The sequence below is a fragment of the Typopeltis vanoorti genome, chromosome 24 (genome assembly GCF_054136105.1).
Source record: "Typopeltis vanoorti isolate ZY-2024b chromosome 24, IOZ_Tvanoo_1.0, whole genome shotgun sequence".
NCBI classification, from domain to species: domain Eukaryota; kingdom Metazoa; phylum Arthropoda; class Arachnida; order Uropygi; family Thelyphonidae; genus Typopeltis; species Typopeltis vanoorti.
The window spans coordinates 3955647-3971081 of NC_143572.1; the positions used below are offsets into that span (position 1 = coordinate 3955647).

General features: G+C 35.7%; 1 protein-coding gene across 1 annotated transcript in view; it reads left to right on the forward strand.

The window, feature by feature from the left end:
* LOC150092894 (mediator of RNA polymerase II transcription subunit 13-like) overlaps nucleotides 1-15435 on the forward strand; it is a 557023-nt gene that overhangs the window by 187488 nt on the left and 354100 nt on the right. The window contains exon 5 of the mRNA XM_090414065.1: nucleotides 4339-4484. Within this exon, the coding sequence (XP_090270191.1) occupies nucleotides 4339-4484 (146 nt within the window). The remainder of the gene's footprint in view (nucleotides 1-4338; nucleotides 4485-15435) is intronic.

Genomic DNA, 15435 nt, shown 5'->3' on the forward strand with positions numbered 1-15435 from the left:
TGGAGGTCTCACATTGAGTCATGAAATTCATCTTCGACCTTGAAATTTCATTCTATCTTGAAGATGAATATTCTATATTCATCTTCAAGGTGGAAGATGAATTTAAACTCACAATTTGGTGTTGGTCAAAAAGTGAGCACACTATTTACTAACAATCAGGCCAGCAATTATATAATTATTCAACAATTGCTGAATGAGATCAATAAATAAAATTGAATAAAATGATGTAATTTAATTATCTGACTTTTATTAAGTAAAATAATTTATTATTATTCTTTTTTTTTTTCATATCCGTACCTGAAGTAAAAAAAAAAGCCATCAAAAGCCTGAAATATGGAAAGGCAGCTGGAGTAGATGATATTCGACCAGAAATATTCAACTATGGAGATATAAAAGTCTTACAGTGGCTGAACTGCATAGTTCAGAAGGCCTGGACAGAGGGATGAATTCTTGGAGTAGAGCTCTCATAGTACCCCTATATAAAAAGGGAAATAAAACTGAATGTGAGAATTACAGAGGTATTTCTCTACTGAGGGTTCCTGGTAAGATTTATGCAAGTATACTTGAGAAATGGTTGAGAAGGATTGTGGAAGAAAAGCTTAGTGAAGAACAAGATAGATTCAAGCCAAATAGAAGCTGTCAGGATCAGATCTTCACTTTACGACAATTAGTTGAGAAATCATGGTAATATAACAAAGATATATATTTAAATTTTGCAGATCTGGAAAAGCCATACGACAAGGTGCCAAGAGAAAAGCTATTCAAAATGCTACAGTTGTATGGTGTCAATGGAGCATTATATCAAGCAATACTTAGTCTTTATTTGTGTTGTAAGTCAGCAGTTAGAATTGAAGGAAATACAGGAAGATGGTTTAATGTTAAATCTGGTGTCAGACAAGGATGTACATTATCCCCTCTGTTATTCATTATCTATATGGATCACATTATGAAGAAAGTGGTATTAAACCTGATATCAAAATTGGAGATGTTAATCTCAGCTCTTTACTTTATGTGGATAATGTTATACTTCTAAATAAATTCGCTACAAGCCTGCAAGTTTCCCTAACTAAACTGAATAACTGTTGTAATAGATATGGTATGAAGGTCAGCAATAACAAGACAAACATAATGAAAATAGGCAGAAGCATTGAAAATATCAACTTCATTTTGAATGGAGAACCTATAGAACAAGTAAAACATTTCAGTTATTTAGGCATGATTTTTAGTGTAGATGATAAATTAAATATGGAAATAGACAATAGGATCAACAAAGCTGATACGCTAGAAAGTCAACTGAATAAATTTATATGGAATAAGAGAGAAATTATTGAAAACACTAAATTAACTATATATACACAACAATGTTCAAACCAATTTTAACTTATGGATCTGAGAGCTGAGTTAGAAGTACGTGTGTAGAGGCTTAAGTGCGGTGAGGACATCATGTTGGAGGCTTAATGGATTTTTTACAACACTCAAAAAGAATTAAAATAGACTTTAATACTTCCTATATTTCGTCTTAGTCACTAGGGCATCTACGGGGATTACAAAAACAATTAATGTAACATATACACAAATAACAAACAATACTAAACCCAACCACGTGGGTGACACTAAAGTCCTATCTAGGTAGAGCGCTCTCTAAGGGCAGTAGTAGGTGGCCTGGAATGTAAGGTGGGAACTCTGGTGATGAGTGTTTCCCAAATCTTCGGAAGCTTTAGTGTTAGAAGTATGAGTTAGAAGTAAAACACTTGACTGAAGACTTGAGACTGCAGATAAGAGAGTCCTGAGAAATGATGTGGATGATGGCATCAATGGCAATATCATATTAAAAACGAGGATATTAGGAAAGAACCTGACATTATTATCATCCAGGAATGTGTTAGCAGAGCTAATCTGAGGTGGTATGGAAATAAAACTAAAATAAAAGGGAAATAAAACTGAATGTGAGAATTACAGAGGTATTTCTCTACTGAGGGTTCCTGGTAAGATTTATGCAAGTATACTTGAGAAATGGTTGAGAAGGATTGTGGAAGAAAAGCTTGGTGAAGAACAAGCTGGATTCAAGCCAAGTAGAGGCTGTCAGGATCAGATTTTCACTTTATGAAAAATAGTTGAGAAATCATGGTAATATGACAAAGATCTATATTTAAGTTTTGCAGATCTGGAAAAGCCATACAACAAGGTGCCAAGAGAAAAGCTATTCAAAATGCTACAGTTGTATGGTGTCAATGGAGCATTATATCAAGCAATACTTAGTCTTTATTTGAGTTGTAAGTCAGCAGTTAGAATTGAAGGAAATACAAGATGGTTTAATGTTAAATCTGGTGTCAGAGAAGGATGTACATTATCCCTTCTGTTATTCATTATCTATATGGATCACATTATAAAGGAAAGTGGTATTAAACCTGATATCAAATTTGATGTTAATCTCAGCTCTTTGCTTTATGTGGATGATGTTATACCTCTAAATAAATCTGCTACAAGTTTGCAGATTCCCTGACTAAATTGAATAACTGTTGTAATAGATTTGGTATGAAGGTCAGCAATAACAAGACAAAGACAATGAAAATAGGCAGAAGCAATGAAAATATCAACTGCATTGTGAATGAAAAAGCTATAGAAAAAGCAAGACATTTCAGCTAATTAGGCACAATATTTAGTGAAGATGGTAAATTAAATATGGAAATAGACAATAGGATCAACAAAGCTGGTGGAAGTCAACTGAATAAATGTATATGGAATAAGAGAGAAATTAGTGAAAACCCTAAATTAGCTATATATATACAAGACAGTGTTCAAGCCAATTTTAACTTATGGATCTGAGAGCTGGGTTAGAAGTAAAACACTTGACCAAAGAATAGAAACCACAGATATGAGAGTCCTGGGAAAGATTATGGGCATCAATAATAAACAATAAACAAATGGCATCAATGGCAATATCATATTAAAAACAAAGATATTAGGAAAGAACTTGACATTGTCAGCATCCAGGAATGCATTAGCAGAGCGAATCTCAGGTGGTATGGTCACTTAAACAGAATGGGCGAGGAAAGATTAGGAAAACAAGTGTTCTTTGCCAGGGTAGCAAGAAAAAGATCCAGTGTAAGATCAAGATATAGGTTAATTGATACAGTAAAAAGTGCCTTAGAAGACAGAAATATAAAATCTGATGATGTTGGAGTCTTGACAGGTAACAGACTGATTTGGAGGAAAATTGTAGATAGGAAGTTAATAATGATGTAAATTTTTCATGTAGTACTGGCATGTCCTGTACACTCCTTGAGGGTACATGTCAGGAATTTGATGATGATGATAATTTTTTTTCTTTTATTCAGTTGTTGTGGTCTTTTTCTCTCTCCAGCAACAGGAAGGGTCAGTATTGCATCAGGTTCTGCTGTCTTGGTTACATAAAGTTTTGCATTGTTAATAGTGATAGTTTCAGATACTTCATACAGACAGCTTTTCAAGAGTTTCTTTAAATTCAGTTTGCATATTCTTCTTTTTTTTTTTTTTATAATGCAACACCAGTTCAACAGACAAATCTGTCCTGTGAACATATGCATCTACAAGCGTGGGACACACCGAGAGGCATAGGACCAACCACCTCATTCTCGAGACAGATTGCGGTTATGAAGTCCACAGCTAAAGAATCTCAGTGGTTCATGAAAAACTTATGACAAGACAACACGAGTTTCTAGCATCTTCTTGACACAAACAGATATGTAAATTGTAATATGGTTATTAATGTTATTCACTGAATTTTGTAATTCTCTAGTAAGGAATGGTTTAGAAAATTTTTATGCATATTTAAATATTGTGGTAAGCATTTAAATACATATATGGATAGTCTGTAGATCTGCAGCTGAAGAAAGAAAATACCACCAAAATCATATAATTATAGACCAGGAAAAAACGAACTAACAGACCATGTGCTTAACACTCTTCATACTGTAAGATAAAGACAACTCATTACCCTAAAAACTCTACTTCAAAAGTGAAAGATTATTCAGTGAATATTAGCATATGCTTTATAGACACTGGCTGTTAAAGATTTGGGAGGCTCTCATCCTTCTAAAACAACAGCAAAGCCACCTTTGACCAGATGGAATAGTAAGAATATTTGAGCATTTGCTTGAAATTTCACATTCTTATTCAATAATACAGTGTATGTTTTTAACCTTGGAAAATACCTCAGTTACTGGAGATTAAATATTGGCATTGAAATATTTATTTAAAAAAAAAAAAATCAAAATAGTTCTATTCTTATATGAAATTTTTGTGTAAATCCTTACTTTAATATATTACTGTATTTTAGCATATTTATTATTCTTTTAGTCCACAGCTGACATTTGCATTCAACTTCTTTGTTCATGGAGAAAGTACCGTGTGTGCAAGTGTTGATGTTCGACAGCACCAAGCAGTTGGTCGGCTTACAAAGCCACACCTGATTGCAGCACAAGCATCTCATTCTGGGTTAAAAGGTAAATAAATGTTTGCAGTTATTACAGATAATGCAATATTTTGATAGAAGAGTAGCCTTATAAGGCTACTGTCAGGACATTTCAGTAGTTTTAATATATTTTTAATAAGAGTTGACAAATGTATAGAAAAATAGAATTTATTAATTTTTTTTCTGTATACACGTCAGCCATTATTAAAAACAGAATATGTCTATTTGCTATATATATTCTTTCAGTAGTCCATTATATCGATAACAACAGTTTGTTATAGTGGTGTTTGCTGTAAATACATTAAATAACATTGGAGATAGTTGCAACCCTATGCTACACTTGATTTAACATCAGAGTATTTTCAGTTTTAATTTCTGATTTTTGTTGTTGTATACATAAGCAACCTGTCAGCATTTTGAGCAGTTCCTCATATTATATCCTTTTTGGAGGGGATAAAAGAAAGTTTAGCTAGATTCTTATTATACTTCTGTAGTTTCTTAACCAGTGTTTTAAGGTTAAATGCTAGTCTTGGCAACCCTAGTTTAGCTTGAATTCAGATTGTTCTTCAGTAGTTTCAATAATTTTCTTATATTTTTCTCAGTTATGCTTGCATAAATGGTATGATCATTAATAAAAAGCCTGGAAAGATGAGTGTAATATTGTGTAAGACGAAAGGTATGGATTTGTAGAAAGTGCAGTATTTTGTTAGACTAAGAGTTATCAGCAAATACGAAAGACTGAAGGAATGAAAGTTAGCATAAATATGGGTGCAAAAGACTGTATGAATAATGGAAGGAAAGCTAGTGAAACTTAAATCAGGACTGAAAGAATGTAAGAATAAAGAAACAAATGTAAATTATATTCTATCGTGTTGCACCATCATTTTATATTTTGGTTTAAGCCAATAAGAATACAGTTTGGTCCGTTAGATCCCAAATTGTGTAAATTACAAAAACGTAAGTTATATGGAAGTGAAAGGAAGTAGGAATAAGGAAATGGAAGAGAGGTAAGACAGAATGAGAGGGAGCTAAATTTAAAGAAATAGTTTTACAAAATGTTGAAAGTTTATTTTTCACTTGGTTAGACTATAATAAATTTAGTTTAATCCTTTATCCAAGTGTTAGCAAACAAAGTTTGCACCTGAAAATATCTTCAGGACTGAGGTAAGGTAGTACAACACCAGGCAATTCCGAGCAAAGGTGGACCAAGCTCTCATCACTCCTTGTCTTAGTATCTCCCATAATGCAAAGCACATCTCCTTGCGGACATGTAAACTTTCAACATCTTTCTCTTAATTCAGAGTAATTCAATAATAAGGTGGTACACCTGTTGGCAACTCCTATAGTTAAATATGACGTCTCCTATTGCTTCTGCCTTAGTATCTCCACGTTTGGGTCTGCCTCCCACTGACGAGACCTCAATGAAGGTTGAAACCTGTCTGGGTAGTGGCCCTTCCCTTAATGCATAGCAGTATACATGTCTGCAAGGAGATGTGCTTTGCATTATGGGAGATACTAAGACAAGGAGTGATGAGAGCTTGGTCCACCTTTGCTCGGAGTTGCCTGGTGTTGCACTACCTTATCTCAGTCCTGAAGATATTTTCAGGCGCAAACTTTGTTTGCTTACACTTGGATAAAGGATTAAACTAATTTATTATAGTTTTACAAAATGAAAATTAAACGAGGAATATGCAAAGTGATATTAAATGTTTAGTGGAAACAAATGAAAGAGTGCAAAAAAAAAAAAAAAAGATACAATGAATGAAAAAAGAGAAAACAAGGTAATGAATGACTTGAGAGAATAGCAGTGTATGGAGATTCCATTATTAGCGGTATGGTTAATAAAAGAATCCATGAAGTGTGTGTTTGAGGAGGGAAAATGAACAAGATAATTCATGCTTTGGATATGAGGCAGAAATTAGCAAGAGGATTTCTGGTGGTTGTGGGAACAAATGATTTAATTGGACATAAGGAAATTTAAGTATGAATCAGGAAGATATTGAGGAGAGTGAAAGATAACAGTATAGTGGGAAAGGTTGTCACTGTGCTTACCAAGGTATGACAATGATGAGTTGAGATGGAAAGCAAGAATCATGAATGGTATGCAGGCAGAGCTATGCGAGTTGAAAGGAGTGCAATCTGTAGATGTGTAGCATGAATTTGAGGAAAGAATGGATTTTTACAAAAGTGACTGATTGTATTTGAATGGTTAGGAGTGAGTGAACTGGCAAAACTATTGCTAGAAGAAAGTGTAGTGTGTGATGCAAGTAAGTGATCAGAGAAAGTAAGAGGTGAAACAAGAGTGAAATGATTGAAGTACTTGATATTGGAAGTAGTAGTAGTAGTAGTGTGAGAGATGAAGAGAGAATGGGAATGCAAGAGAACAGGGAAATGGGGGGGGGGGAGTTGGGGCAGACAGTGCGACATGACATTGGGAGAGTGGATGTTGGAAGTGGTAGCGAATATATGGGGATGATTAGCATAGAAATTGAATGGATCTGGATGTGAAGTGTGGGGAGGTATGTAGTTGAGGCTGAGGAGGTATATGGGGTAAATGTAATATAAGTGATTGGGCAAGGCTACGTGTGGTAGGGAAATCACAGCTTACAGGTGGCTTGGGTACGACTGGTTATAGACCAATAAGGGAAATGAAATTGTTTCATTGAGTTTATTTGCCCAAAATTGTTGGAATAAGTGAAACATGATTGAATGAGGATGATATCCTGACAGGAATAGAAATGGAAGAGTACAGTGTTTTTCATGAAGATAGAGAGGACAAGAAGGCAAGAGGAATGCTACTGATGATAGCAGGGAAATTGTGTCCACATGAAGTAGACATGAAAGAGAGAAATATTGGCACTGGTTTTGAAGCAGGTGGAGGTTGAGGTTGACAGGAAGAGATATTTAGTTGGATGTTGCTATAGGCCAGGGAATGTGGAGGGGGATTTTAATTATGGCAGTGAAGAAGTAGCATTTGGGTAGGAAAATGAATTTCTTGAGTTCTTGAGAGAGTGCACACGAGGATTGAGAGTTTTAGATCTGATCATTTCATCAGAGGATGTGTTTGTGAGTAGGGTTTCATGCTTCCCTCTAATTGTGATGATCATGAAGTGATCACGTAGGTTGTAGCTAGCCATATGAAGACTTCTGTGAAAAGGATATATGTGGAATTACAAGTTTGACGATTATGAGAAGGTTAGGAGAGAGCTTGAAACTATAGCATGGAATGAGTGTAAAAGAAATAAATGCTACTTGGGAACTGTCAGAGAGAGCCTTAACAACATCAATGTGTAAATGTATTCTGAAGGTCAGAAGGCAGGTAGGTGTCAAATGGATGAAACAAGAGGAATAAGCATGAAATCTGGAAGAAGGCACTTTGGAGGCAGTCAAGATGAATAATGGTAATAATCAGTTACACAAGAATGTCAGGCATGGAGAGCAACTCAGCTTGTATAGCACAAGTGCAGTATGAGTAGAAATTAGCAAATCAGGCAAAGAAAAATCTTCGAAAGTTTTTAATAATTTTTTTAATATGTGGGAAGCAGAAAGAAGAATGATTATGGCAAGATGATGTTAATGGATAAAAGTGGTTGATTGATAATGAAAGACATAGTTGAGGTATTCAGTGAGCAGTTCATCATGGTGTTTCATCTTCAGTGTGAAATCAGCTGAAGTGTGGAGAATGAAAGGGGGTATATAAGGAGTTAAGTGGGCTAGATGCCAATAAAGCAATAGGGCTTGATGACATATCACTATGTGTTTTAATGGAACAGGAAGTTGGCATCAGCCTTAGCCCACCTGTTTAAGAAATGTCTTGCAACAGCACAAGTCTCAAAGGAGTAAAAGGAAAGTAAAATTGTTCCACTTCACAAAGGTAGTGATAAGTCTAAGGCTGCAAATTATAGGCTGATCTGTATAACCAAAGTTGTAGTTCAAGTGTTGAAGAGATTAGTGAGAGTTAGGATACAAAAGTGGGTTGATAACAGCAGTAATCTCTGTGTTTGTTAAAGAGTGGTTGTGCTTTTATAACAAGGTGACAAATGTATTGGACAAAGGAGATGCAAATACAGTGGTATACTTAGATTTTGAAAGGCTTTTGATAGATTGCCCACTATAAGTTGGTAAACTGAACTGGCGTAGATGAGATTGGATGATAGGTTAGTGTTGGATAGGCAACTGTCTCTTAGATCAGCATATTGTTTATAGCGATGCAGTATCCTGGAAGTGGAAAGTCACTAGTGGTGCATCACAGGGATCTATTTTGAAATCATTGTTATTTAATTTGTACATTAATTATATTGAGATGGGTTTAACTGGTGATACACAACTCTTTACAGATGATGCAAACTAGGGTGAGTGATGAGAAATGAAGCAGATGTTGTTGTGGCTTTACGGGAGAACTTAATTTGTATTATATTCATAGGCAGTAGTATTTAATATTTAATTGTCAGTTCAGTGTTGCAAAGTGTAAAGTTCTGAAATTTGGCAGGCAACAATAGGATGCAAAATGCACACTTGGTGGGAAATTTTGGAGGAAGTTGAGGAAACAAGAGACCTTGGAGTGGACAAGGATCTGAAGTTCAGAGGTCACAATGCACAAGTTATGAAGTCATCACAAAAGATTATGGCAATGATCCTGGGGACCTTGCCATTCCTTGTTATCAGGCCTCATGGATTATTGTGCACAGATTTGGTCCTCTAGTTTTCATGCTGATTAGGATGTATTGGAAAGGGTCCAGAGAAGACTGACTAAGGTAGTAACTTCCCTTTGCAATGTGAGATATGAAGACAGATTGAGGGAATGCAGTTTGCAAAACCTTGTGAATAGTATTGTGGGTGGGGATATGATTGAGACATTTAATTGGTAAAGAGTTATCACTGAGTTAATGTGAAAGAAATTTTTCATAGAATGGGAAAGGGGGGGGTAGATAAAGGGAACATCCCTGGAAGCTGTATTAAGGAGGGTGTGAGCCAGGGTATAAAGAGTAGGTTGTTTGCATGGAGAGTGGTTGGTGAGTTGAATGAAAATAATTACATTGTGTTGAATGCAGATACATTGAATGAGTTTAAAGCACAGTTGATTTGCATTGTGTGTGTAACAGTGTGTACCTCCTGTGATGAGTCCTTTGACTCCATGGAGGTCTGGTGTTAGTAATAATAATAATCTTTCTTAGAACTCTCATTAAGGAAATTCCTTTACAATTCTCATTCAGTTTTGCAGTTCTGTAATGGTGTGTCAAGAACTTTACTTCAGCCATGAGGGATTTTACCTTGTTGATTAGGTTTCTGATGACATTTTTTTTTAGCTCAGGTATTGATATTTGTTCACGAACTGCATTCTTTCTGATATTTTCTATTACTTTTCTGTAACTAGTTGCATTTTATTGTTTCCAAATTAAGCTGAAGCTGTATCATGTTGGTCATTGCACACCAATGCTAAATGTGTTGAAGGCAAGATATATTATGCATTTTCCCTCTCCCAGTGAGTTATGATTATTATTGCACAGCCGCCTCCATGGAATTCTAAGACTCATTGTGGGTGACCCCAAACTATCAACACAATATCTATCGTACCTTTTCTTGAAACCATTATTAGGCAAAGCACTTACAACTGACTTAGGCAACCCATTTCATTCATTCATCACTCTTCAAGCAAAAATTCTAATCTTCACACACCCTTGCTAACCACACTCTTACCCAACTTCCAGGAATAACCTCTTGTTCTGCCCCCTCTTGTCAAATGCTGAAACATTTCGCCTGCATCAATCCTATAAAAGCTGTTAAGTAACTTAAGTGTTATATTGCCTCTTTTTTTGCTTATTAACCAACTTTTGCAATCCACAAGCCCTCAATTTGTCTTTATACATTCCACAGAACACTCACCATCTTGTTCACTCTCCTTTGAATCTTCTCCACTACTTCCTCATTCCCAAGAAATCCAAGTGACCAGACCTGAGCACAGTAATCCATATGTGGTTGTATCAGGTCTTTATAAGGAGGAATGATAACTCCCTTATCTCTATTTCTTGCTATGTTCTTCAATAACCAAGTAATGTTGTGAGCTACCCTGGCTTCATCAATTTCCTGGGGTACAGTTCTCTCAATGTGGTATACACAGCTTATAATCTTTGTATCCCAAAATGCATAACTTGACATTTTTCCACATTAAATTGACATCCATTATGTTTTGCCCATACTGTCAGCCTATTTAAATCATTCTGCAAGCTCTCTACATCACCTTGATTAACTATTACCCTACCCAACTTTACATCATCAGCAAAGAACTGAATATATTCCTATTTCCTATATCACTTATGTACAAATTAAACAGCAGTGGTCCAAGCACAGAGTGCTGTGAAACACCACTAGTCACCTGTTTCCTAGATTCTGCTCATCTATATACTAATTTTTGGTATCAGTTCATGTGCCATCCTTTTAACCATATTCATCAGTTTCATATCCATCCCTATTTGTTGCAGTTTATGCAATAAGTTCCATTGGTATCCTGTGAAACGCTTTTGCAAAATATAACAATATTATCATGTAGCCATTCCCTTTATCTAGCTCAGTTGTCACTCTGTTATAAAAAGTTAGTAGATTACTGAGGCATGATCCACTCTTCGCAGAGTCATGCTGCCCCTCATAGAGTATCATATTCTTATCCACCTATTCCTGAATTCTCTTTTTAACCGAATTTTCCACTAATTTTGCCACCACTCCTGAAATACTGAGTGGTTTATAATTTGCTACCACAGACTTAGATTCTCCTTTATGCAAAGCAATTATTTTGCCCTTCTCCCACTCTCTTGGGACTTTATCATAGCTGAGACTTAAGTTAAAGAGCTTAGTCAAGGGGATCGTCAGTTTCCCTTCACATTCTCTTAAAATGCGAGCCAATATCCCATCTAATCTTACAGCCGAATTCTGCAATATCCTAAGTACCACTAATTCATCAACCTCTGTTCTCACATCAGACCTTGTCACATCTACATAATATGTTCACTTGGATGATATACCCTTGCAGAATGATTACTAAATAGCTCATGAATTTTGTCTGACTGGTACTGCTACCATCTACATAACTCTAGTACTTCTACCATCTACATTCATTAAAGTAATCCTTTCATAGTTATTTATTCTTCCTCCTACTTGCAACATAATGAAAAAACTCTTTGGGATTTCCTTTCGCCTCTTCAGCTAATTTCTTCTCATAATTTGATTTTGCCTTTTTACCATGCTGGTCACCTTTCTTGTCTGATTCTTGTACTGTTTATGAGCTAACTGGTCATCTCTCTCCTTATATACTCTCCACAACATTTTCTTTGTAGGTCATACTTAATGATGCTACTCGTTCATCTAACTCCTATCTGATTTACCTTCCTGACCTTGAGTATACAGTGTGATATTGCTTCCTCAGATATCCATTGAATATCCCTCATGCACTGTGAACATCCTTCCCTTGGAGATATTTATGTCATGGTACTGCTTCAAGTTGCCACCTAAGTGCATCTTAATCATCTGCCTTATAGTTCCACTTATATCCCTTTTTAACTGGAATTTCCACGTTTTACTACTACCTTCCAAGTCAATACCAGATGATCAGTTTCCCCAGTTGGAGGCAGTGTAGCCACGTTAGTTATGGACAGGTCTTCTGACCCTATAACAAGATCCAACACTCTCATACCCCGAGTCTCCTCCGTCACATTCTGCTTCAAGTAATTATCTCTCAGTAAGTTGTAAATTCCATTTCCTTCCTTCCATGTGATCTTTCCTCCTTTCATTTTATGTCTGAAGTCCCTCATAATAATTATTGACTTGCACTTATACTAATCTGCTGATGCATATCTTCCATATCTGCTGATGCATATCTTCCATTCCAATTTTATATTTTGTCCTAATGGCCTTGACCTCATATGAGATTGACTCAAAAGAACTGCCTTCTGCCTTACTGACTCCTAATTTTGTTTGCTGCAGTTTGTCTGTTATTATCAGCAGTACCCATCCTGTCTATTCTATCCTCCCTGAAAATATTAAATCCATCACATTCTACAAATCTCACTAATACCTAATAACTTTTGGCTAGGTTGCACTAATCAATGCCCCAAACTCTTCCCTCTTATACCTGATGCTTTTATCATTAGTATATACTGTATAAACTGTAGCATCCCCCTTAGGACCCCAACAACCTTTTACGTTCGGAATTGACTACCCCACTCGATATTGTTGCTTGAGAGACTAGATTCCGCATTTTTTGCTCATTCACACACACACTCATTTGCTTCATGGGTGCCTTCACACGCACTTGTCTGCATCTGCCCTAACTGTTTAGTTTTCCTGACTTTGCACTTCCACACTCTCAGTGAATAAAGCTCTCTCCAGACACTTAACTCAGAATCCATTTAAGTGCAGTCTATCAGCATTGTACAAATCTTTCTGTCCATCAAACTCAGGCCATAGGTCCACAAACTCTACTTCATTTCTTCTGCACAACCTGCATATGGATTCATTAGCTATCATCGCTCCTCGTTTTGTCTCTATTATAGCATGGCAGCAGACTCACAAACTTCACCCTGTTGCTCTTCTTTTTCATTTCTTCGAACAACTCTTTGACATCCTCCCTTGTACAATATTTCTCACCTGTCAGGTCATTGGTTCCAGCCAAAACAATTACCGTATTTTTCGGACCATAAGACGCACCTTTTTACATAGAAAATCGACTGAAAATTGGGGTGCGTCTTATGGTCCGAAGATAACATTAAAATACGAATCTTTGCACTGTACCGAAGCTGTTAGTGAAGTTCAATTACTGGCTCAATATGTTTAAAATTAGTAAGTACGCCACTGAAGGTAGGTACCTAAGTTATCTCACTGCATGCGGGTGAATCACCAATTTAGAGCGTCAGTAGTCATTAGTGTGTAAACATATGCACTTTTGTACGGTTCATTTGAATTATTTTTTATAAGTCGTTAAAATTTTTATCTTAAAATTAGAAAAAATTAGTGTAAAACAAAAAAGACTTTCATATAATGTGAGTTATAAATTAAATGTGATAAATTATGCAAAACAATATGGAAACAGAGCAGCAGAAAGATATTTTGGTCCACCACCAACAGAAAAAAAAAGGTTCGTGAGTGGAGAAAACAAGAGGAACAATTAAAACTACTATGTAAACAAAGAAAACATTCCATTTGCACCTAGAAAAATGGCCAGAATTAGAAGTACAAATGAAAAATTGGGTAACAAATCATCGAAACATGGGAATATCTGTTTCTACGAAAATGATAATTTTTGAAGCGAAACGATGGGCAACTGCTAATGGAATTTTAGATTTTACCAGATCACCGTCTTGGTGCTTTAGATTTATGAAAAGACACGGGTTATGCATGCGTACAAAAACCACTCTAGCCCAAAAAATGCCAGCTGACTATGAAGCCAAAATTATAGAATTCCATAGATTTGTCATATCAGCGAGAAGGAAATTTAACTTTGAGCTTAATCACATGGATGAAGTGCCTCTAACTTTTGATGTTCCTTCAAATCGGACAGTAGATTCAAAAGGCACCAAACCAATAGTGATCAAAATAACAGGTCATGAAAAAAACTCACTACACTGAAACTCACTAGTTTTAGCTTGTTGCGCAGATGGAACAAAACTATCCCCCCCCCCCTTTTAATCTTCGAGAGAAAAACGTTACCAAGAGATGAAATTCCTTGTGGCATTATTATCCACATTCAAGATAAAGGCTGGATGGACGAAACAGGAATGAAATTATGGACACAAAAGATATGAGCAAAACGTCCAGGTGCATTGTTTAAAAAGCCTGCGATGTTAGGGTGGGATCAATTCAGAGCACATAAAACAGAATCAACAAAGAAGCTTCTAAAAGAAATGAATACAGAATTAGCTATCATTCCTGGAGGCCTTACAAGTCAATTACAACCCTTGGATGGATCTATTAATAAACCATTCAAAAATTTTATGCGGGAAGAATGGAACCAATGGATGGCAAACCCAAATCACGATGTTACAGCAACAGGACGTATGAAACGGCCAACAATTTTAGAAGTATGTACCTGGGTGAAAAATTCATGGGAAGCTGTGAAAGAAGAGATGATTATAAAGTCATTTAAGAAATGCGGGATAAGTAATGCAAAGGATGGTACTGAAGATGATGCGGTTTTTGAAGGGAGTGACATCAATAGTTCAGATGAAAGTAATATGAACGGTGACATTAATGAGACGAATGATAGTACTGATAGTGAAGATGAACTGAATATTGCTAATACAAATGATTGTAACAATAAATAAAAATTAAGTAAGAATTTGTAGATATCTTTATATAATAAAATATTTTTTTCTAAAAATCGTCTCATAAATTTGGGGTGCGTCTTATTGTCCGAAAAATACGGTAATTCTTTCATCTTCCTTTTCTGCATTCTGACAGCATTACTAATATTAGTAATTCTTGCACCAGAGAAACAAGATTTTGTAGCACTTTCATGAAGAGCTTCCCTTTTCATAGAATCACCATAAATAATTATTTGCTTACAATCTTTTTCTTTTTTCTATTTTCAGTTCGACTGATCTCTTGCCATTTCTGCAGCTATGTTCTATGTTTCTATGTTCTCCTGAACTTCCACCACCACACTTTCGGTATTATCACCGATATTTACATTTTCACCATATTCACTTTCAAAGCACTTACCAGTTTTTTCACTTACACACTTTCTCACCAGTTTTGCTCTCCTTACACAAATCTTTCAACTTTTGCAACAAGTACATCTCAATAATTTTACACTGCACAAAATCACACAAATTTAGCTTGCCGAACAATGATGTCTGGGCTGCCATTGTTCTGCTATGTATGGATGCTATGCTAACAATATATCGCTATCTAATTTAAGGAAATATAATGTTTTACTAATATCTAAACGACTCAGTCTATCTCTTACACTTATTAAACAATAAATTCACTCTATA